The 24935-nt window shown below is 37.1% G+C and overlaps 1 protein-coding gene across 1 annotated transcript in view; it reads right to left on the reverse strand.

Moving 5' to 3' along the window:
• tyk2 (tyrosine kinase 2) overlaps positions 1-24935 on the reverse strand; it is a 75060-nt gene that overhangs the window by 42862 nt on the left and 7263 nt on the right. Inside the window, exon 2 of the mRNA XM_039772939.1 lies at positions 1559-1793. Coding sequence (XP_039628873.1) covers positions 1559-1739 — 181 coding nt within the window. The 5' untranslated portion in view covers positions 1740-1793. The remainder of the gene's footprint in view (positions 1-1558; positions 1794-24935) is intronic.

Below are 24935 nucleotides of genomic sequence, written 5' to 3' on the forward strand. Positions count from 1 at the left end.
ATTTTACATAATTTTCAGTATTGTTTATACATTTTTGGCTGCGAGTTCCTGTGATCTTTCATCAAGCTTTAAAAATACTGCCATTTATTTGATATCGACCAAGTCACAAATAACTGAAACCATAAATGCGGAGGGGCAACTGTTAGAGATGCTCCAATCAATTGGCTGCCGAACAAAATCAAAACACTTAACCATTGGTAAAAGGCTGATAACAAAAGCCGATATTTTCAGCCCATGCATTTCTAAGCTTTACAGTAATTTAGTTGTAGTGCTCTTTTATGAAAGGTTTTATGTTATTTGAGTCAGCACATGGCTTTTTTTCCTTTAGTAGCAAACTTCCTGCAGTTTAAAAAAAGAGCAATGAGTGGAAGCAGCGAATGAGAGGCAATTGGTATATTAGCTTTAAGTTAAAGAAAGTGAATTAAAAAAACTGGAAAAAAGGTAAATGGAGAAGTCATCCTGCACAAATTGACAAACAGCAAGAGAAGCAACCTGAAGGAATTTAGACCTTTATTTTGTCCTTTAAATTAAAGTCAACACTGTTTGAGTTTGAACAGTGTGCTTGTTTAAATTGCAGCAGCTTACACTTTTAATTGGAAAAAGTAAATTGGTGCTTACTAAACAATAGACTTGCACTGTGTTTATTATTTGTTGCTGTGTGTCATACAGCATACGTTTTGGTACCAATTACTACATAATTAAAATGGCAATCCATATTTTATAATTAAATCTCAAGAATTACAAATGTCTAGTTGGTACACTGAAGAAAAAAAAATCTATATAAAGTAAATGTATATTTTAACAGCAAAGCGCCTAAGTGTAATTCAAGGTTTAAAGCGACTAAAACATACATAAGTGCATATATATTTACATTTAAGGAGTGTTTACTTCCCAATATCAATTAATTGATTGTGTGAGAATTTATATATATATATATATATATATATATATGAGAGATAAAAATAGTTTTTAATTGAGCCTTGTTTCAGATAAATACATTTTCAGAAAAAACAAATAATAAGAAGCATTATACTTTCTTTTATACCACAAGTATTATTGATAAATGTTTCTTTTAATATTTTTTAGTTAAAGTATGTATTTTAAGGAAATTTTATTTATTTTAGTATTATATGGTCACTGAACAATAAATATACAGAATTTCACTTTGTTAATAAAAAATGATAGTTAACACATATAATCTGTAATTTAATTATAAAAATACATTTAAATATATAACATAAAACTTCTATTTCTCTGGTTAGACAGCAGAATAGTGTATAAAGTTTTTTAAAGGGATAAAGAAAAAGAAGAGAAAAAAAAAGCAGAATCAGCCGATCAAGTAATATGAAATAGGTGATTGGTATCAGACTTAAAAAACCTGATCGGTGCATACCTGGCAACTGCATAACATTTACCAATAATTTTGCTAAACAACAATGTGCATTATTTTATATTCATCTAACATGCACACAACACACACACACCCGAAAGAGATAGGGAACTCATATTAAAATTACTTTTACGTAAACACACATTTATTTCAACCACTCACTCTTACCAACACGTTTTGCTGCTTCAATGCAAATATCCTCTGCAGTAACATTTTCTTCTTTGTACTCAAGGAATGCTTCTCCTTCCTTGGACCAATAGAGAAATACACGGAGAACTGGATGCAATTCCTTTTGGTTCCGCTCTGCGTGAGGCTCTCCGTGTTTAACTGAACCCCGGCACAGTGACATTTTCCAGCTTTCACATCAGGGTTTGGTCACTGACAGCAAACAAAGACAGCAAATCTGAAAAGCAGTAAAATGTAAATTTAGGATACATTTAAATTTTTTCGCAAAACACAAAAATGTTATTCTCAGCACATAATTAGGACATTTACTAGCAGACTGCAATCAAGATTATCTATAAAGATTGTTTTCTTTCTTCAATAGAGTGTGTCTGGGGGGGGGGAAGGGGTTTTCCATGGCTTCCGCAAATGGCATATAGAAAACTGAAGTGTACTGCATCCTCTTTCAAATTTATTTATGATCTCTGTAAGCTGAACCCAATTTTAAAGACCAGATTCCCAAGAAAGTAAAGATGGTTAAAAAGAAACAAGAACAATATCAGGTTTAATATATTTTATGCAAAAGTTATAAACTGAGTAGATTTTCTGTAGTCTACTTGTTAGGGTCTAATTTTAATTTAATTTATCTTGCAGTGAAAGAAGCCATAAGGAATGAATACTACTACTGCTACAGTTAAGATTTACTGTTATGCATACATCATGTTTATAACATCACAATTTTAGCAGAAAAAAAAATTACAATTCTTATGTACCCATCATGTTATTCATGTAGATGCAGAGATTTTAAATATTTGGTATTTGCGAAATTTAATATGTAGGGAAAAACCTATAGTATGGAACAAACTTCAAAACATGCTTTCTCTAGAGCAGCTTATAATAGCCCCAAGCCATCTCAATGTACTTCACATTTTTAATACCCCACAGGAGCAGAAAATGTAGATCTAAACACAATAGTGAAAACTGACCTGACTCAAAGTCTGATTATTTTGTCATGAATGACACATGATGGACAAATGAAAAACAAAAAACAGAAGCACACTGAGTAAAACATGTAGGTTAAATTACAGATGCACTATCACAATTTTTCCCAACACCAGAGGAACTGCAGCAATGTGATTAAAATGCTGAAGGATAGATACCTTTGACTTCCTCTTACTCTTGAACTCTATATTCTAATGTACTATTTTGTAAAGCCACCAGCACGCACTAACAGAATTTTATTTCTCACATGACCTTTTTTTTACTGCTTCTGCTCATTTAGAACACTTCTAGTTAGAGGTAAACGAGGAAGTGACACAGTCGAATTTTATACTGATGCCCCCACAAACTAAGAGATTTATACCACAATTAGTAGCAACAGGAGTACAGAATCTCTCTCATATATCTGCCAAGGAGCTAGGAGAAGAGGGGGATGTAAATTTGTGGGGGTTTTACTGAACTTTAACAGAACAGAAAACTAAGGGTTACCATTCTACATGAATAGTCATTACTTGACCTGCCAAAAAACATTATAATGCCAGAAGTATCCGTTTAAAAAGAAGCGGAAAAACTGTTTGAACAACAGTTGGGCTGTGTTTAATTTGTTACATATTCTGCATTCATTCACTGCATATTCAGCACCAGATAAGAATGAAGCAATAACAACGTACAAGGATACCCAATCTTCATTTTCTTTCTGCCATTACGGTGATCATCACTTGGTTTCTTGATCACTTTGTCGTAAACACACCAAAGGTCACCTTGCAATCCTTTACTGCCATCAGGTTGCCGCTACCTAAAATTATATATTCAGTATTGCTTATTGCTGTCAATGTGCTTCAGTATCTTGTCTTCTTGTTCTTTCTGTCACTTAATTGCCTTATGTAAAGTGCTTGACGCTTAGCAGATGCTGCATTTTTTCCCCCTTTCTACAATTATGGCGGTTATCCCTTGGTTTCTCAATCATTTTGCCGTAAAAAATGCAAACAGGTCATGGCCACCAGGTTGCAACTACCTAAATGTTTTTAAATTTCCAGAACATGGCATGTCAAAAGCTATCAATTAAGACCAAATTCAAGGTTTTAGTCCCAGGAGTTTGCAAGTAATTGTGTGACACATCGACGGACCTTAACATTATATACTGTATAGTTTAACTAAACTTTCATGTAATATTTTAGATCGATAGCAAACAAGCAAAACCATGCTGAACAACTAGTCTGGTACTACCTTTTGACACGGAATGAACATATCAATATGCCTTTCAGTCGAGGTGGATGTGCCATGATATTCACGGCTGTACTCACTGCGCTATTCTGTCTGGTGCTAAAGTCTTTGATTGTTTTTTTTTTCTCCAGATAAGACAGTTTTCTGCTCGAACCGCTCCGCATTCATTTTGCTCAGTAAACACATACACATGCTAACATTTCATGGTTTTGCATGTGTGTAATGCAGCACCATAATTCACTAGGTTAACTGTACCAAAAACAAAAAAACACCCAATCACTTAAAACATTTGTTTTAGTCACTTACCATAAAATTTAGTCACACATGCAAGTTTATTTGACTCAAATTATTCCTCACTTCAAACTGAAAGTCATGGTCATTATTTCTAGCCTAGCAAATCTCGCACTCATATATCTGTATCACATAACGCTGAAATAACATTCAGCTTATTGCGATGATGCCAAGCCATCCTCCTCCACAGAGCCTGTAACAGTGTGTTTCCTTTTCAAATATTTGTGCATCACCATGTGCTCTCCTGCCATGCAAGGTCAGACCTACACATTCTGCAACTCACAACCTTTTATTCTGTAGCTCTGGAAGTCTTAGGTGGAACTTTCTACTTCCCATCTGCAATTTTTCAAATGCATTCACAACTGAATGAAGCAGTGAGGTTTATTACAAGCACATTTTATTAAGAATAGCCACACAAACTAGCTGACAGGATGAACGTGGCAGGAGGATGAGATGAGTCAAGTGTTACACAATGCTGATGTGCACCATTTGGTAATGATCAATATTATGGCCAGGGTCACTGTCAGCTTTTTCAAGGTTTTCCAAACTGATGCTGCCAAGCAAACAACCTCTACAAGCAACCTGAACTCAGACAGGCCATTAAAGGAGAGAAGGTGGGCTTGTGTGCTACTCACGCTAGACCAGAAAAAAAGATTGCTTCCATGTTCGTCTTTTGGGTCCTTTGATCTATATAAAAACTTGGACAACGGCACAGAACCGCAGAGCTCACCAAAGGATGGATGGAAGCTGTGGATGGGACTAAAGGGCATGTCCTACTGTAACAGACTCAGAGAATTAAACCTGTTTAGTCCGAGCAGAGGAGACTGTGTGGGGACCTAATCCGGGTGTTTAAAATCCTCAACGGCAATGATAAAGTAGATCCAGCAATATTCTTTCAGCTTAAGGGCGAATCTCATACTGAAGGACATCACTGGGAATTAAGTGCATTTAAATAAAACTGAAGCCAGGAAGGACTTCTTTATGCAAAGAGTTGTGGGACTCAGGAACAAACTACTGAGAGCATGTAGTTGAAGCAGAAACCTTAACAGCATTTTAAAAATCTGGATGAGATATTGGCATGGCTTAGCTATTAGCTAAACAAATGAGCTTGACAGACTAAATGGTGTCCTCTTGTTTGTCATATTCTGCATATGCTGAGGTGTCTCCTGTTGCACTGCCACACTCTGGTCCTAATTTGGGATCCTGAGGTGTTTTGTCATGTGGTGGTTGCAGTAATGTGTTGTATATCAGTGCATGCTTCCAACCTCCTCCTCCTAGCCTGAAACGCCACTGAAAGTATGTCTGTCACGAGTTCAGAAGGAAACTTTTAAACCTCCTTTTATACTTCCACGTTCCAGCCTTGATCCAAACCCAGGGTCAGGAAGACTTTATAGACCTCTTGGTGTCATCCAAGAGAGAACCCAAACAGTCCCCATTTCCCTGCAGTCCTAAGCCGCTATCTATAAAATGTAGGGCTAGACCCTGTAGAGGCACAATCACCTAAAGATGCATGTGAGTCATTGTGCCTCCTTGCTGTCAACTATTATTTCTGGAATAATTCCTTCCAGGGCACCAGCCATTAATTATTATGCTTGCATACCTAATAGCACATCAGCACTCCTCCAAGAAAAGGTCACAAAACAATTTACTAACAGCCCTGACCATGTCTAAGAAAATGCCACAATAAAGGAAAATCTCCAAAGAATGCTCTAGAAGGCAATCACATATCACCCTCCACTCACAAATATAGGAGTCAAACAAAAAAAAGGTAAGATTCCTAACTTCTGTTATTTTTCATTTTCGTGATTTAATACTGTTATCTTTAAAAATGTCTGGAACACTGAAACATTTATATTCAGGTGTTTGTACATTGTGAACAATAATCAGTTTCCTAGTTCTTAAACTATCACCACACCAGTGTATATGCTAACTAACACACATCATATTACACTTGTTCATTTAGAGATGTTTCCTTATTTAACTTAGAATCCATTATAGGCTCTAAATTACTCATTGCTGAAAGGCAACGAATGTGAATAAGAAGGTCATATGTTCAGACTGCACCACAGACTCAACTGTGAAGCTCAGAGAGTCACTTAAGCTGCTTGCCATGAGTGTTACACCAAATCAGTATGCATCACTGCAAAAAAGCTCAGGTACATTTAAAGTTTCTCTATTAGGGGCATAATGAAAGCATGCACATTTCAAAATGCTACCATTTTTAACCATAAAAAGGATGCTTGACATATAAATGAAATTAAACTAAGAACAAATCCTAAACATCATTAGAGAGGTTGATTTTTTTGTCATTTCCTGGCTAGTTTCAAGACAAACTATTATGAACGTTTCAAATTAGTTCTTTCAAATTAAAGACTGGAATCACAGCTTTAAGAAAAGATTTTTAAGAGACATTTCCAAAGAGTGGTGAATATGTGGTGTTATGGAAATTAATGTTTCACCTTACTGGCTTTCAGCTGTCAAACTGACTGAATATCATCACACCACCATCAGCATCGCTGTCTGTGGTCTCATCGGGGCATTAGGCTGCCAATCAGCTCCCTCCAGCCTTTATGGCCCTAGGCAAGTTTCTCCAGCTGTCCCCATTATGTGGCCAATCCTCCTCATGTCTGACTCCAGGTCACGGCACAAGGTTTTTTTTTGCCGACCTATCTTCCCTAATGTGGTTTCCAGGTGAGGCCTTGTCTTGTGATACTTACTAGTTGCAGGTCTGCGAGGGTATGTCCAATCCAGCGTCTTTGAAGGCTGTTGTCTCCAAAGGGCTGCTGTTTAGTTTGTTGCCACAGGTCTTCATTGCAGATCTTTTCTGGATGGCGGATCTTGAGAATCTGTCTGAGGCGAGTGTTGAAGAAAAACCTGGATTCTGTTCATGGTTGCAACGTTGGTTCTTCAGGCTTTTCGGCGCCATACAATAAGACAAGCTTCACAGTGATGTTGAAAACTCTGACCTTGGTGTTCGTGTTCAGGTCAGAGCATCTCCGGACATTCTTCAGCTGAACGAAATCTGCCCTTGCCTTGCTGATTTGGGTTCTAAGAGCTACATTTGTCCCACCCTGTCTGTCTAGATGTTGCCAAGGTAGATAAAGTTGTCCACCTCTTCTAGCACCTCTCCTTCCAGCATGATAGGCATTGCACTGGCTGTGTTGATCTTCAGCACCTTACTCTTACCTCCATTTATGTTGAGGCCCAGATTTAATAAGGTGTCTGCTACAATGCTGGTATTTTCCTGCATTTGTTGCTGGGAATGTGAAAGAAGGACCAGGTCATTCAGGTGTGTCCAGAGTGTCCACTGGATGCCGTTTCACTTCTGGCTATGGATGTCTTTATGACCCAATCTATTGCCAGCAGGAACAGAAAGGGCAATGGCAGACATCCTTGCCATTCAAGTATAAATGGGAGTGAAGCATCTGTGAGGAGCCTGTCATGTGCTATCCTGCAGGACTTAGAATATAATGTGTCATGTAGCTTTTTAATTCAAAATAAGCCATTTACTATTTACAGTTATTTGCTACAGAAAAGCAATGATAAGTGCTTCTTATTCAGTTTTGGTGAATAAGGTAGTTATAAAAGTGAAAGACCAGGAAACATGCTGTGTTGTAGCGTACACTCATTACAAACATATGTTCATTTGTAGTTTACGTCTGTTAACACTAGAATCCCTGAAGCTTAAGATTAACAATCATACACTTGCATTGTAAGGATTTATTTATTATCATTTAAATATCTTAAGTTTAAATTGGAGAAAAGGAAAAATAAAACTCCAGTGAAAAGCATTCCTACAGATATACTTATAAGTTTCTGCTTGGGTTAGGTTCATGGTCATTTTTAACAGACATCGTTATAGTTCAAAGGAAGTCGGTAAATTGATTAACACTAGAATCCGTGAAGCTTACGTTCATAATTCCTTATCACTGTGCTAATAGCCCAGTGGATATGTTGTTCATTTTGTTTTTCAAATGTGTGGATTGGGAGAACGCAGCCTGCCCCTGACCCCCTCCTAACCACCACGTCAAGGGAAGGCATCACCCCGCTGCAATCCTCACAGCTGAAGCCTGTGTTGAAGTGCTTATCTGGTGATGCGTTTGTAAGATAATGAAACACTGTGAATGGAAATACATACATCCTCTTAAATATGGCGTTCCTCAGGGATCCATTTTGGGTCCTATTTTATTCTCTCTATACCTTCATCGTATTGGAGCTATTTTTAGGAAATTTAACATTTCTTTTCACTGCTATGCTGATGATACACAGGTTTATATTCCTGTCTGCAACTCTGCAATAAATCAGCTCCACAACTGTCTTTCTAAACTAAGATCTTGGATGGCTAATAATTTTCTTGATCTGAATCAAAATAAAATGGAGGTGCTTATAGTGGGTCCATCAGCTAAAGCCCAAATTGGTGCTGGACTTCTCGGCTCTTTCTCTGTCTTTTGCAAACCTCAAGTCCGCATCTTGGTGTTATCTTTGACAGTAACCTCTCGTTTGAGAAACAAGTAAATTCTGCGGTCAAGAGTTGCTTTTTCCAGCTTCGTCTATTAGGTAAGATCAAGCCTTTTTTATCTGCTAGGGATCTTGAGAAAGCTACTCATACTTTTATCTTTTTTCGCCTCGATTACTGCAACTCGCTGTATTCTGGGATTAACAAATCCCTGATATGTAGGTTACAGTTGGTCCAGAATGCTGCCGCTTGCTTTCTGGTTGGGGCAAGAAAGTATGACTCTGTTTCTCCAATTTTAGCTTCTTTACACTGGCGGCCTGTCAGTTTTCGAATTGATTTTAAAATCTTGTTGCTAGTTTTTAAATCTTTACATGGGCTTGCTCCTGCCTATTTATCCGAATTGTGTGCTTTACACCAGCTATCCAGAGTGCTTAGATCTTCTGGTCAGTTTTCTCTTGTTGTTCCCTGTACCAAGTGCAAAACTAAGGGGGACAGACAGGGCTTGTACAGCTGCTGCTCCTCGCCTGTGGAACTCTTTACCTCATCACATAAAGGAGTCGTCTACAATTGTACTGTTCAAAATGAGATTAGAGACTCATTTCTATTCACTTGCATTCCGTGACCTTCAGTAATACTGAAGGTTTCCTCATTGTGATTAAGTAACATTACTTCTATTTATTATTCATTTTATTTATGTTATTTGTTTGATTTCTTTTATTCTATTTTTATAAAGCATTTTGGACACAGCATTCCTATGTTGTTTTAAATGTGCTATATAAATAAATTGACATTTCATGTAGATCTCTAGGAATGCTGTTCACCGGAATTTTGGCATTTCTCTTCGCCAATGTAAACTAAAGATATTTAAATGACAATAAATTGTTACAATGTAAGTCTATGATTAAGTTAATCAAACTTACATCATTCTGTTTTACTTTGTGTAGCCTAACTTGCATAATTTGTGATTTCATAACGCGATGGTACATAGATATAAAGAAATGAAATGAATAAAAACAAGCCATGAGTATTGGGATAAGCAACATAGTATGGTACAGCAACCTTATAAAAATGTCCAAAAAAAAACACCAATAACGAAAACACAGTTTATGGTAAAGTCACAAAGTCAGCTGAAAAGAAGAAAAAAAAATCTTAAATGTAAATACACGTTAGTAAATTACAGAGACTTCAGATCATTTTTGCAGATCAAAACACACATTTATTACTGATCAAGGCTTGAAATTCATTTCTGAAATTCAAGGGAAAACCCCATAACTTTAACACTAGAGAGGACTTCAGACTCTGTGGGGTAACGGAAGTGTGTAGGTGGTGTCAAAACCCTACATTTTAAAAAACATTTTGATATTAACATTTCAGACATTTTTATAATGTCACAACATACAGTAGACAGTTATCAACCAGTATTTTGTTAATTCTGTTATTTTAACTTTAAATAAACATTTCTTTAACTTAATATGTAGAAAGTTCTGCGGTGGGCTGGCGCCCTGCCCAGGACTGATCCCTGCCTTGCGCCCTGTGTTGGTTGGGATTGGCTCCAGCAGACCCCCCGTGACCCTGTGTTCGGATTCAACGGGTTGGAAAATGGATGGATGGATGGATGTAGAAAGTTCCATCATATTTATCCAAAAAGCCAAACTTGTCAGAAAAATTGCATCAGTGAAATAATTTAAAAAAAAATCTACAGAATATAAAATACAACATGCTATGAAAAACAAGTTTATTTTTTATCCATAACATGCAGTTTTTCTCAATGGAAAATAATTAATGTTCTGCCGCTTTAAAACAGTTGAACAATCAACATAAGGCTGTTACATGCAAATGCGGATTTTCTTCAAAGTTATACTTGAGTATTGTGTTATCTTTTATGTCTGCTACAGAGTTAATTTTAAGTTCAGGTTTAAAGGCAGTCAGTCCACCACAAACAAACATTTTAAAGAAATGTCGATTACAGACATGAATTAGCAAAAGTCGGTTAATAACATAAAAGACTTTGTTGGACAGTTATCTTATCCAAAGATCTTGACCATACATTGTTCTTCTCTCTTGTTAAATGAACCCTACCCTGAAGGAGTCTATTAATTTTTTACATTTAAGACTTCTCATTTAAAGATTTACCAATGTTGTTTGTTGGCCTAGAGCAGGGGTGTCAAACTCCAGTCCTGAAGGGCTAACCATCTTCTTAATTCGTGACCAGTTTTTGATGCTAATTAACTTCTTTAGGATTAGCTTTAATTAGCTTGACTCAGGCCCTTTAGTTGTTTTTTCCTTAATTAGCAGCCAGACAGTAATGAGACATAAAACAAGCAGGACATGACCAGCTCACTTGTACCCATCAAACAAAATCTGAAAATAAAGATGAATGTCTCAGTAAGGTTGATCCCTCAGGTTACTAAGACATTTTAGGAGTTCTTAGAAAAAAACAGAATATTTACAGTTTTGGAAATGTCTGCTGTGGCAGAAAGAGAGCAGCAACAAGCCATGGAATTGAATAACCGGTTTAATTAACAGCAAGAATCAGCTTCTCATTAAGGAACTGGTTGGAGTTTGAGGCCCCAATTTAGCTGGTCATCTGTTGGCTCGTTTCATGTCTCATTTCTGTTTGTCATTTAATGAAGAAAAGAATCAATTCAGAGGATTTAATCCTTAAAAACAGGGCTATTAAAATAGAGGGAAAAGAAGTTAATTAGCAGTGAATACTGGACACTGATTAGGAAAAGGATTAGAAAGAAAACCTGCACCCACTGCGGCCCTCCAGGTCTGGAGTATGACACCCGTGGCCTAGAGTGTATATAAACACAGGGAACTCCAGTTTCTGTATTACATCTCGCCTGAAGAAGGGGCCCGAGTTGCCTCGAAAGCCTGCATATTGTAATCTTTTTAGTTAGCCAATAAAAGGTGTCATTTTGCTTGACCTTTCACTACATAAAAAAGGGTGAAACAGAAAACAAATTCAGCCAAAATTCAAGTCAATATTCTGAATGTTTGTATTGATTTGAGCCCAACAGTACGTCAGGCCATTTTTAGCTCTCAAGTTATAAAAGTTAAGTCAAATTTCTTCTAAAGAGGAGTTTCATGTGGCACTGTGCTCCAACCACGTCTGACTTCTGCTGTGCACATTAACAGCTCCACTGAAGTCAGAACATATTGCTGAATTCCACAGCTGCATTTTCAAGTCAAGACCAACTGCAACAGCAAGGTGACATCCTAAGTACGTGAGCTTAACAAAATGTAAACAAGGGGGTAACGGAAAATTTCAAATTGGGCACAATTCTAAAATACTAATTTAAAGAAGACTTGGAATATTCTTGCTGAGACGGATTACCAAATAAATAAAACAAAATTAGAATTTGTGGGATATTTGGAATCTCATGCCAAATTTCAAGCCCCAACACACACACATTTCTAATGTTTGCTAGTTTATGTGTAGAATGTATTGATTGCAAAAAAAAAGCATCTTAGTAATATGTGTTATATTATTTCCTTTAAGCATAGGTGTTGAATGTGTACAACTTTATACTGCTACAGCCTGTATCAAGTGTACAGTAAATACAGATACATCATATAAACATGTCAATAATACTTAATAGAAAGGGATGCACCTCAGTCATACTTCAAGTGTCACAGCCAAGGGTTTCAATACATGTGTCAATGTACTATTTTAATAATTTTGCAAAAAATCTTTAAAAATCCTGTTTTGTTTTGTTGTTCTTGGGTATTGAGTTAAATGGTGAGGGAAAAAAAATAAATTATTTTAGCAGAAGGATGTAATATACCAAAATGTAAAAACTGAAGTAATCTGAATACCTTTTGAATGTACTTTACACATGAATAAACATAAAAATTTACTGTACTTACAGCAAAGTTAAAAATTACTCAAGAGGCAAGCAATAGAACATCAACGCTAAACACTAACCCCAAGAGAGATGAAGTCAGTGCTATCACAATAATTTATAAACGCTTTAAAGTGGGAGGATGCTAGATATGCTCTGCCAGACACTAGTTAATTTCACAGCAGACCATATATTCATGACACAGCTATTAAAATAAAAATAACATGAGACAAACAGGAACAATGCAAATTGAATATTCAGTACTTTTTAACAACTTCAAATAAATTTAGGGAAAAAAAACCTTAAATACTCAAAAAAACAAGCAAAACCATAAAAATCATAATTTAAAACTTAAAAAAACAGATAGATAGATAGATAGATGTGTAAGGTGCTATATTAAAGATAGATAGATAGATAGATAGATAGATAGATAGATAGATAGATAGATAGATAGATAGATACTTTATTAAGATTGATAACATTTTTAAAGCATAAACTGCTAAAGATACAGGGGACCAATCAAAACAATCCAGAAATGAACTAGCTTACTCTTGTAATAATAAGAAAATACTGAATATTTACAAAGCATTGGGGTAACATTTATGTATTTATGTCTATTATTAACAGAATTAATTTTCATCACAAACAAATCTCTGTGAGTTTTTACATAAGAACTATAAACTCCAAAACACCCAATGAATGTCACTAATTCAGGCTCTTAGCAAAAGTAACTGAAAAGACGAAACACATATTTACAAGATTTCACACAGCACTACTTCAGCTACTTAAAGTATAACACACAGCAGAGTGCTTTTCCACTCAGACACCTATTTTTCTAAGCTGATAAAAGGGCTAGAACTATATAATGTCTTTCATTTGGGGGTAAGCAAGCAACTTTAGAGAGAAAATAAGTATTAATTATCTTAAACCTTTTCACATTTTATTTTTCTACAATATAGAATCTTAATTTTATTGTGAATGTTTCCACTGATCAAAACAAAAAGCTCAACAATGTAAAATTAAAAAAATAATAAAAGTAATTATAAATAAAGAAAAAAGAGAACAATACGATTAGTATTCAATCTATTACACAAAAGCTACTGAGGCTAGTACCTTGATCTTGGTTTTAACTGAAAGCTTATCACCAGATACATTCTGGAAATTGAAAAACTTTTTGTTAGTGGCAAACGTGGCAAAGTGACCTGTGGTTGTCAGCTTATTACAACAAATTGAGTGCACAGCCAAGTGACACAATGAAGGAAAAAGAAAGGCAGCGACATCTGCTGAGTGTTAAGCAAATTGCAGAGGCTGATTACATGATGAAGAACAGCAGTGATATCTGCCAAGTGTCAAGGATAGGATACACAATGCAAGAATGACAAAGAAGAAGAAGAAATACATCCTGACAAAGGAGAATATTGTCAATTATGTATTCAGAATTTAAAGTCATGTTTAACTATGGTGTTTAAAACTTGTCCAAAAAAAAAATATATATAAAAATCACACTTTATTAAATGTAAATAATGGACAGCAAAATGACCTGTGCTTGTGTGTTTACAGTAAAGTGATGCAAAACCAAGTGCTAACCACCAAAATGCCAGAAAAAAAAAAGCAGCAACAACAGCTGAGCGTCATGAAATATGCAAACAAATTCCAGAATACACAATGCAAGAGCGCCCCAGAGACAGAAATGCACGGCAACAGCCAAAAAGATCATGAAATAGTGAAAACATCCAACCAAATGTCATTTAAACTAATACATTTACATCCTTACAAAAATTTTTCTTTGAGAACTATTACTTAACAAAGTTACATCGACGATGTAATCAACGTCAAGCCGTATTTTTTAATTTTGAAAACAAAAGAATGTGTTGCCAAACTATAAAAGTTTTTCTTGCTGTAGATGAGTCACCAGGCATAATGAAATACATTATGACTTGGAGAGGAAACGAAAGTAGTAACTACCTAGAAAACAAACGAAGAACCTACAGCTCCTTACCTTTAGCATAGTTTTAATTTGTATTTTATTTTAGGATTGTAGATCCGCACGTTTCACTAATCCACTATAATATTTTAAAGTTAACTTTTCTTTGGCGGGGTTAGAACAAATTCTGTACCAGAGGATATTGCTGTACCTGTTTTACTCTTGAATGTTTTTAAACTTTCCTTTACCTCTGAATAACATGGTTTTGCTGCCCTAAGATCAGACTATAAAGCTATATTAATAATGCAACTATGCTCCATGTTTTCACAGCAACAATGTTCACAACACAAAAACACAAAACGGACTACAAAAATAATCACTGAAAAATATTTGCAGAAACATCCCATGATAATATCATGAATGCATGATCTCAAATAGTAAAAGTTGGCAGTCAGCATATTATATAAAGTGCATGGAAAAGTTTCGACACCCTTGCTTACAATGTCTGTTGCTGTAAATAGTTAAGTGAGCACCAGATGAACTAATCACCAAAAGGCACACCGTTAAAATGACATTTCTATTTAGTGTATTGTTTTTGCTTTGTACAATGAAAAAAAAGAAAGGAGCACCATGCAAAAGTTTGGGCATCCCCAAGATATTAGAGTTCAGGGATAACTTTCCCCAAATTGTCAGACCTTCATTAGGTCATTACAACTATGGCTTGTTCACACTCATTACTCATTAACCTCTGGTGATGCAAATTGTAAAGCTATATAAATTCTCAGACGCCTCAGACCTTACCCCAACATTCAGCAGCCATGGGATCCTCTTAGCAGCTGCCTAGCACCCTGAAAAATAAAATAATTGATGCTCACTAAGTAGGACAAGGCTACAAGATGATAGAAAAGCATTTTCGGGTAGCTGTTTCCTCAGTTCGTAATGTTATGACAGGAGCGGTGGGGGTCAAGTTGAGGTCTGGGAAACCACGAAAAACATTCAGAAAGAACTGCTCCTTGGATTGCTAGAAAGCTAAGTAAAAACCTCCGTTTGACTGCAAAAGACCTTCAGGAAGATTTATCAGACTCAAATGGTGGTGCACTGTTCTACTGTGTAGCGACACCTGAACAGATATGATCTTCATTGTAGAAATAGCAGAAGAAAACCTTTCCTGTGTCCTAGCCACAAAATTAAGTACCTGAAGTTTGCAACTGAACATCTAAACAAGCATGATGAATTTTGAAAACAAGTCCAGTGGACTCAAAATATAACTTTCTAGCCACAAAGTGCAAAGGTATGTTTGGAAAAAAAGGGATCCGAATTCCAGGAAAAAAAACACGTCTCCAACTATTAAGCACTGGGGTGGATTGATCAGGCTTTTGGCTTGTGGTGCGGCCAGCGGAAGGGGGAACATGTCATTAGGAGAGGGAAGAATGGATTCAAATAAATACCATCAAATTTTGGAAGTAAACATCACACCATCTGTAAAGAAAAACGTTGAAGTTAAAAATAGGATGGAACTTACAAGATAATGATTCAATACATACTACAAATTCTACAATGGAATACCTCAAGAGGTGCAAGCTGATGGTTTATGCCATGGCCCTCACAGTCCAATAAACTAAACATCATTGCAAATCTGTGTATAGTTCTCAAAAGAGCTGTGCATGCAAGACAGCCCAAGAATCTTGCAGAATTAGAAGCTTTTTGCAAGGACGAATGGGTAAAAATACACCAAGTAAGTATTAAAAGACTGAGATCTAGCGACAAAAGGTTTTTACAAGCTTTGATACTTGCCAAAGGGGATGTTACTAAGGAATGACCACAGGTGCCCAAACTTATGCTTCAGGCCCTTTTCATTTTTTGGTATTTTGTACCTGTGAATGATGGAAATAAAAATGTAATCTTACTTAAAATATTAAAGAAACGTGTCATCTTTAACTTTATGCCTTTTGGTGATCCGTTCATCTTCTGCTCACTTAACTACTCATAGTAACAGACATTTTAGGCAAGGGTGCCAAAACTTTTGCATGCCGCTGTAGATATAGCAATATTATGCAAAATTAATTACATTTAAAAAAAAATAACTCTGTATGCATCATCACCAATTAAGCCAAACTTTGTTATACTGTTATTTATCACTGAAAAAGTACATAGCACAATAAATATAACACACTATATCTCCAAACTACACCAGTGATTGACTTGTTGCAGGTGTACTAATCTGCAAAGCAGCACAGCAAACACATAAACAGTATTGTTCTTCAATCAATATCTGATGTCATGCTAAAGAATTTAGTGCCGGGCAATGTTAGCCTTTTTACCCTTTAAATAATAAATACAAATTCCACCGTATTACTTATAGCATTTCAGATAATGCAATGCTCTCATCTCTAGTTTTTACAGTTTTAATTTTGCAACCTATGGGGCAAGAAGTATAGTATATCGAATAAGACATTAGGCAGTAAACCATAACAATGCCAATTCCCCATCTTACCTTAACCTAGCCACTTAATCTCTCTTAGTGCTCCCACTGCAGAAATTTGTACTAAGATAGTGTTCAGCACAAAAGGGAACTATATAACTTTTGATTGTTTGCATTATTGGAAAAGAAACTAAAAACTTCACTAATTTAACATGCATGTATGTTACAGAGCCATTTTACAAATAAAATAAATATCCATGGATCCATTTTCTAAATGCACTTTATCCTGAGTAGTGTTACAGGGAAGCTGGAGCCTATCCCAGCAAGCATCAGACACAAGGAAGGACAAAGACACACACACACAGAAGGGTTAACTTAGCATCGCTAATCCACCTAACCTAAATATCTTTGGACTGCAGAAGGGATGCAGAGGAAACAAACAAAATCTAGACAAACACATGGAGAACATGTAAACCCCATGCAGTCAGGACCCTTGATGTGAACTCTGATCTCCTTACTGTGAGGTGGTAACAGCAGCACTACCACTTCACCACCCTATATATTCAGAATTGTATTATTCTACAAATAACATATACAGACCTACAGTGGGTACGGAAAGTATTCAGAACCCCTTCAATTTTTCACTCTTTGTTATATTGCAGCCAATTGCTAAAATCACTTAAATTAATTTTTTCCCTCATTAATGTACACACAGCACCCCATATTGACAGACAAAAAAAAAGAATTTTTGAAATTGTTTCAGATTTATTAAAAAAGAAAAACTGAAATATCACATGGTCCTCAGTATTCAGACCCTTTGCTCAGTATTTAGTAGAAGCTCCCTTTTGAGCTCATACAGCCATGAGTCTTCTTGGGAAAGATGCAACAAGTTTTTCACATCTGGATTTGGGGATCCTTTGCCATTCCTCCTTGCAGATCCATTCCAGTTCTGTCAGGTTGGATGGTAAACGCGTTGGTGGACGGCCATTTTAGGTCTCTCCAGAGATGCTCAATTGGGTTTAAGTCGGGGCTCTGGCTGGGCCATTCAAGAACAGTCACAGAGTTGTTGTGAAGCCACTCCTTCGTTATTTTAGCTGTGTGCTTAGGGTCATTGTCTTGTTGGAAGGTAAACCTTCGGCCCAGTCTGAGATCCTTAGCACTCTGGAGAAGGTTTTTGTCCAAGATATCCCTGTACTTGGCCGCATTCATCTTTCCCTCGATTGTAACCAGTCATCCTGTCCCTGCAGCTGAAAAACACCCCACAGCATGATGCTGCCACCGCCATGCTTCACTGTGGGGACTGTATTGGACAAGTGATGAGCAGTGCCTGGTTGTCTCCACACATACCGCTTAGAATTAAGGCCAAAAATTTCTATGTTGGTCTCATTAGACCAGAGAATCCTTCAGGTGTCTTTTAGCAAACTCCATGCGGGCTGTCATGTGTCTTGCACTGAGGAGAGGCTTCCGACAGGCCACTCTGCCACAAAGCCCTGACTGGTGGAGGGCTGCAGTGATGGTTGACTTATTACAACTTTCTCCTGACTGCATCTCTGGAGCTCAGCCAAAGTGATCTTTGGGTTCTTCTTTACCTCTCTCACCAAGGCTCTTCTCCCCGGTAGCTCAGCTTGGCGGACGGCCAGCTCTAGGAAGGGTTCTGGTCGTCCCAAACGTTTTCCATTTAAGGATTATGGAGGCTACTGTGCTCTTGGGAACCTTAAGTGCAGCAGAATTTTTTTTGTAACCTTGGCCAGATCTGTGCCTTGCCACAATTCTGTCTCTGAGCTCTTCAGGCAGTTCCTTTGACCTCATGATTCTCATTTGCTCTGACATGCATTGTGAGCTGTAAGGTCTTATATAGACAGGTGTGTGGCTTTCCTAATCAAGTCCAATCAGTATAATCAAACACAGCTGGACTCAAATGAAGGTGATCTCAAGGATGATCAGAAGAAATGGAAAGCACCGGAGTTAAATATATGAGTGTCACAGCAAAGGGTCTGAATACTTAGGACCATGTGATATTTCAGTTTTTCTTTTTTAATAAATCTGCAACAATTTCAAAAATTCTTTTTTTGTCCGTCAATATGGGGTGCTGTGTGTACATTAATGAGGAAAAAAAATTAATTTAAATGATTTTAGCAAATGGCTGCAATATAACAAAGAGTGAAAAATTGAAAGGGGTCTGAATACTTTCCGTACCCACTGTAGCTATCTACTATTGAAGTTGGACAGCATTCAACTCCAGATTAGACATAAACAAGTAGTAAAATAAGCTGTTGGCAAAAAAAGATTATACTGCAGTTGTTTCTATTACTGCTTCTAACAAAAACACAATATTAAAAACCTGCCAGTGCTCTTTTTGTTAACAGCGGCGAGTCTGCAAAGTGTATTATTTTTGAATTCAGATATATTACTGACATTATAAGTTCATTTTTTTCTTCCCTTACTGATCTCAAGTATGGCTGCAACATTGTATCTGGAGACACTATTTTAAGCCACTCCCTTTTATGAGATCAGCTCTCCCTGAAGGTTACTTAAAGTGGTGCCATCAAATTTCAGCTGACACACAGGTTAGTTTAGTTTTGATCAGATTTCATCCATTACTTCTTGTCTTGTATTTTCTCTCTCCACTTTGTGGTTAAGTGCACTGTTAATCATGCAATTGATAACTGAGGTTTCTACAGTAAAATAAATGATACAAGATGGTCAAGCAACTTGATAATGCAATAAACACTCATATTTTTGTTTTAAGATTTGAATACATAATTTAGTTTGTATATAGGCCATAAAATGTAATAAATGCCTGAAACACTCAGTAACACTTGACAACATGCCATTTCCCCAAACTATCTTTGCTTTCTTACTTCCATAAATAGCAAACTCTCAACTTGCTTTCTGACATGCTAGAAGTAAGCATTTTAGGCCCATATTTAACATCAATCTCCAGTATTACAGCAGTTGCCCATTTTAAGGACGAGTGGAAATGAAGGATTGCTTTATTTTGACTTTGTATTGTCACTAACATTGATTTCCTGACTCAGTAAAACAATCCTTATATGACCTTTTCATTCAATCATCCATTAATCTTTGAACACAGGCTATATTCTACCTACCAGCTAAATAGATGGAAACAAAGGATCCAAACAGATGTCAAGGAATTAATACACCCAGAGTACCATTCCATCCCCAACAGTAGGCAAAAAAAATTAATTCTCGAGATTTTCTGGGACTTTGATGATAATGATAATCTTTATATATAACTAGCAAAATACCTGCGCTTCGCAGCGGCGAAGTACTGCCTTAAAAGTTTTATTAAGAAGAAAAGTAAACATTTTTAAACTGAGGGAAAATATACCAATAATTATTTGTTAAGGATCTCTTTGTATACCACATTGTTAGTTTGGCCCTCCGGTTGTAATATGACAAAGCTGTGCGCTGAGCTTACTCTTGAGCATGCAACGTATAGTTGGCCATGTGAACAGTAATCCTGTCTCAAATCTCACATCTTGGATTGCTGCTGTCATAATCGGTTTGAGATTCATGGTTTGTTTCAATTGCGGCAGTATTTGCAGGACTTGTTGTGTTGAAATGATGTTCGGCATCTGTCAAGCGTTGTAAGCACACAACCGGTTTCGATAACTTCGAATCCAGCTTTTCAGAGTTTAAACATTCATAAACTTTAAAGTGTCCACTACTGAAATCATCACCTGTGAATCTAAGATGTTTAAGAGGCATTGGCGGTTGTCAAAAGGTATAAATTATTTGCCCATTTCGGTACACTTGAAACCGACAACCGACCAATTCAGTGGCAGCCTTCAACTCACATGCAGAACCATAGGTGAAGGGCTTAAGCATTTCACTCTTCTAGTGCTCCCGTGTAGTATAATTATCTCCTGTACCATCATTACTCCAGACCTTGAACCTGTCCAGTCATTCAATACATAAGACACAATGTTCCTCCGGATATCAAGCTTGAGCCTGATATGTAACACAGAGAATGGAAAAGGCAGGCGGCATCTCTGGGCATTGAAACCACTCGGTAAGTGACAGTTCTTTGATCGATGGTGATCACCTCGATAGACATGTTAATGGGGGTACGGTCGTAACGATAAAGGAAATGGGTACCTGAACAATGTAAAGTAACTCTAAAATACCTACACAATAACTATAATCGTAACAAACGAACAATAAAACAGCGGAGAAGCCGTGGATTAAATAAAAAGGCTGCAGTTATCAGCAGGGAGACGCGAATCCCGTGGTGAAGCAAGGAAGGGAATGAAGAGACCGGAGCGACGGACGGCCTTATATAGGCAGGCAGCCAACAACGTGGGCCTCACATGGCGACCGAGCTGCAGGCTATGGACATATATATGTACGGAAGTAGGATTCAGTTAGCGTTGGGAACCCGCGTACCAAATTCCTTGAAGATGGGCCCATAAGTAACAAAGACCGTTGGAAAGTTCAATATGGCGGCCGACAGTGGCGTCATACCACCGAAATAAGTACGTACATCTGTTTCGGTTAGCGCAGGGAAGCCGCATACCAAATTTCATGAAGATGGGGCCATAAATAAGAAAGTTTAACATGGCAGACGTTGTCGACCATTATGCATAGAATTTCAAAATGAATCCTGCTTAACTTTTGTAAGTAAGCTGTAAGGAATGAGCCTGACAAATTTCAGCCTTCTACCTACACGGGAAGTTGGACAATTAGTGATGAGTGAGTCCGACGTTGGAAAGTTTAATATGGCGGCCAACAGTGGCGTCTTACCACCGAAATAAGTAAGCACATCGGTTTTGGTTAGCACAGCGAAGCCGCCTACCAAATTTCGTGAAGATGGGGCCATAAATAAGAAAGCTCAACATGTCAGACGTTGTCAACCGTTATGACCGTTACGCGTAGAATTTCGAAATGAAACCTGCTTAACTATTGTAAGCAAGCTGTAAGGAATGAGCCTGCCAAATTTCAGCCTTCTACCTACACGGGAAGTTGGAGAATTAGTGAAGAGTCAGTGAGTTAGGGCTTTGCCTTTTATTAGTATAGATACGCTACCGTGGCTGTCCGTTTGTCTGTCCAGGATTTTAAATTACCTGTAGTTCACAAACCATTTGACCTATTGACCTGAAATTTGGTACACAAACTATGTAACGTCTTATCCGCTTTCGGGATGATGATTGACCTCCAAGGTTGTTGCTGTTTTCACTGTTATTTTATTGTAGAATGAACTTTTGGCAGCAGCCAGCAGGGCGGCGCATCCGTATGGGTGCAGTTCTCATTCCCTACCACCTTCGCCGTCACTTCCCCTACCTCTTCATATCTTAAATTATTCTTGAGGCACATTGAAGACTTAAGTGCCAGTGCATGTGAAAAATTAAGGAAAGCGTACTAGGTAATTGAAACACATACGCCGACTTAATCAATTTTAACGTGAAAAGATGCCAACAAAGAAAGAGAGGAAGCGAGCCGCTAGGGTGGAGAAAAGAAGAGCTGCTCAGGAAGCAGCAAGCGCATCAACCACTGAGCAAATGAATGCTAAACGTACAGGGATTCAAAACGGCAACCTTCGGGATACCAGTGGCCTCACAGCCACCACTCCGCTTGACTTGCAAAATAAAATGAGCCAACAGGCACATGCTTCTTACAGAAATAAAAATAACTTGATCAAACTGATTGATTTTTTTTTTTTTTGCCTAACACCTATGGGGCTCCGTACTTCTGGTGTGCTGACAATGCACGCCTATGTGCTCATACGCAGTAGTCTATCCTGTTAGGTTACATGAGACAGTGAATGTGAGGACACTCAAGATGCATTTCTTCAAAGTGAGCGACATGCTTGATAATTTCAGCTCTTAAATCATTAAAACAATTAAGAGATTATGGTAGATGATACATATTGCACAATCCTTACCTGATTGTTTTCTGCAAAGTGAGTGACATGCTCGATAATTTCAGCTCGTAAATCATTAAAACAATCAAGATATTATGGTAGACGATACATATTGTACATAAACGTACAGAGGAGGAGGATGAATCAAATCAAACCAAATCAAATAGACTTTTATTGTTAATTCACTTTATGTGCAGAACATACAGGAGAATCGAAACACTGTTTCTCTCTACCAACTTCGTAGTACAATAAAATATAAAAAGTTTAAAGTGTAACATATGAGATAAGTAACATTAGAACTTGTAAAGTAGACCTGTGTACAATGTGTAATAGTCATTACTGCAAAAGCCAATTACAGTAAAAAAAAAAAAAAAAATAAATAATAATAAAAAAAAAAAGGAGAAGGTGAATTATAGAAAAGCTTATGAGATGTACAAAAAGACAGACAGTTAGCAGCAGATGTAATATGGAGTCCTTATATAATAGAAAATCCTTATTTAATACGAAAACTAAGAATGCTCAAGTAGAGTGTATTATGCGCCATTACTGGTTAAATGATATTTTGCATCCTTTAAAAACTTTTTTGTAAAAGTCTTACTGATCTACTGTAGCTTGGTCTTGTTAATAGGACATTAACTATAGCTTACTAATGAGATTAATGGAAACAACAGATAAGGAAAGTGGGTCTTATTTATTTACTAAAAGCTCAAACAAAGTAACACAAAAACACTAAAATCACCAGTTAAAATATTACTAAGATCAAACGGTGAAAGTATAAGTAAACCATTTCAAACTGGCCTACAGAATTTACACAAAAGACCAACAACAACTGTCACATTGAGTGCATTTTAAACAGGCACTTACCCTTAATGTAAGCAAGATACAAATCCAAAGGGAATAAAATACTAATCGTAATTGAACTACAGGGAATGACCATTACAGTCTGGATAAACAAACTGCTCTGCTGTTAGGTGAATTGTGAAGCAAACAAACAAGAATAAAAATCTAGCATAGCGTACTATAGTGTAAAAATCCAACGTTTTGTCAAATACTGCACAGCAAAAAAAAAAAACTACAGCATTTGTAGACAAGTTCTATCATATATTGCACTCAAAAAAACCCAAACCAGTAACATTTTTAGAATATTTACTAACTTCAACTTCTGTCCAATATTGCATAAAGATCAGAAAAAAACAATGTAAAATTAGTGAGGAAACTTCAAGTTGTGTGACAGAAGCACCAGTCTGTCCACAGCATCTGGCTTCAGGGCAGCATGGTTACCTGTTACTATATTTTTTACCAGCGCTGAAATCCTTCTCAGAAGGGCTACTTGAGACAGGGCCATACAGGTACTTTTTTGCAAGTTTCTCCAATTTGGGGAAATGTACTTCTTGTGCTTTTCCACCACTCAAGTGGATTGACACCACTGCGCACCTCAGGCATCAAGTAGCTCTTGATCTATTTTTCAATGGCAGAGTGCAAAAACTCACCTTGCCTGAATTCCTGCTTTTTTTTTTTTTTGTTTTTTCTTTTTTAATCAGCTCCCAAAAGACTTTTTTTTTTTCTTTTTTACCCACCTGTGGTCGGTTCGGATGTATAATAATGGTTTGAGTAGAATGGTTGGGTACGTAATTTATACATGGGTCAGGGGACCCCCCAGCCAAGACGGCTTTTTTTTTTCTTTTTTCTTCATTTCGCCTTATACAATTTCTCATATTAGAAATTTATTAGTTTTCGCATACTCCTTGGGGTCAGAGTGCAGGGTCAGCCATTGTACAGCACCCCTGGAGCAATTGAAGGTTAAGGGCCTTGCTCAAGGGCCCAGCAGTGTAGGATCTCTTTTGGCAGTGACAGGGATTCAAAACGGCAACCTTCGGGATACCAGTGGCCTCACAGCCACCACTCCGCTTGACTTGCAAAATAAAATGAGCCAACAGGCACATGCTTCTTACAGAAATAAAAATAACTTAATCAAACTGATTTTTTTTTTTTTTTGCCCGACACCTATGGGGCTCCGTACTTCTGGTGTGCTGACAATGCACGCCTATGTGCTCATATGCAGTAGTCTATCCTGTTAGGTTACATGAGACAGTGAATGTGAGGACACTCAAGATGCATTTCTTCAAAGTGAGCGACATGCTTGATAATTTCAGCTCGTAAATCATTAAAACAATTAAGAGATTATGGTAGATGATACATATTGCACACTCCTTACCTGATTGTTTTCTGCAAAGTGAGTGACATGCTCGATAATTTCAGCTCGTAAATCATTAAAACAATCAAGATATTATGGTAGACGATACATATTGCACACTCCTTATCTGACTGTTCTCAT

The sequence above is a fragment of the Polypterus senegalus genome, chromosome 12 (genome assembly GCF_016835505.1).
Source record: "Polypterus senegalus isolate Bchr_013 chromosome 12, ASM1683550v1, whole genome shotgun sequence".
NCBI lineage: Eukaryota > Metazoa > Chordata > Cladistia > Polypteriformes > Polypteridae > Polypterus > Polypterus senegalus.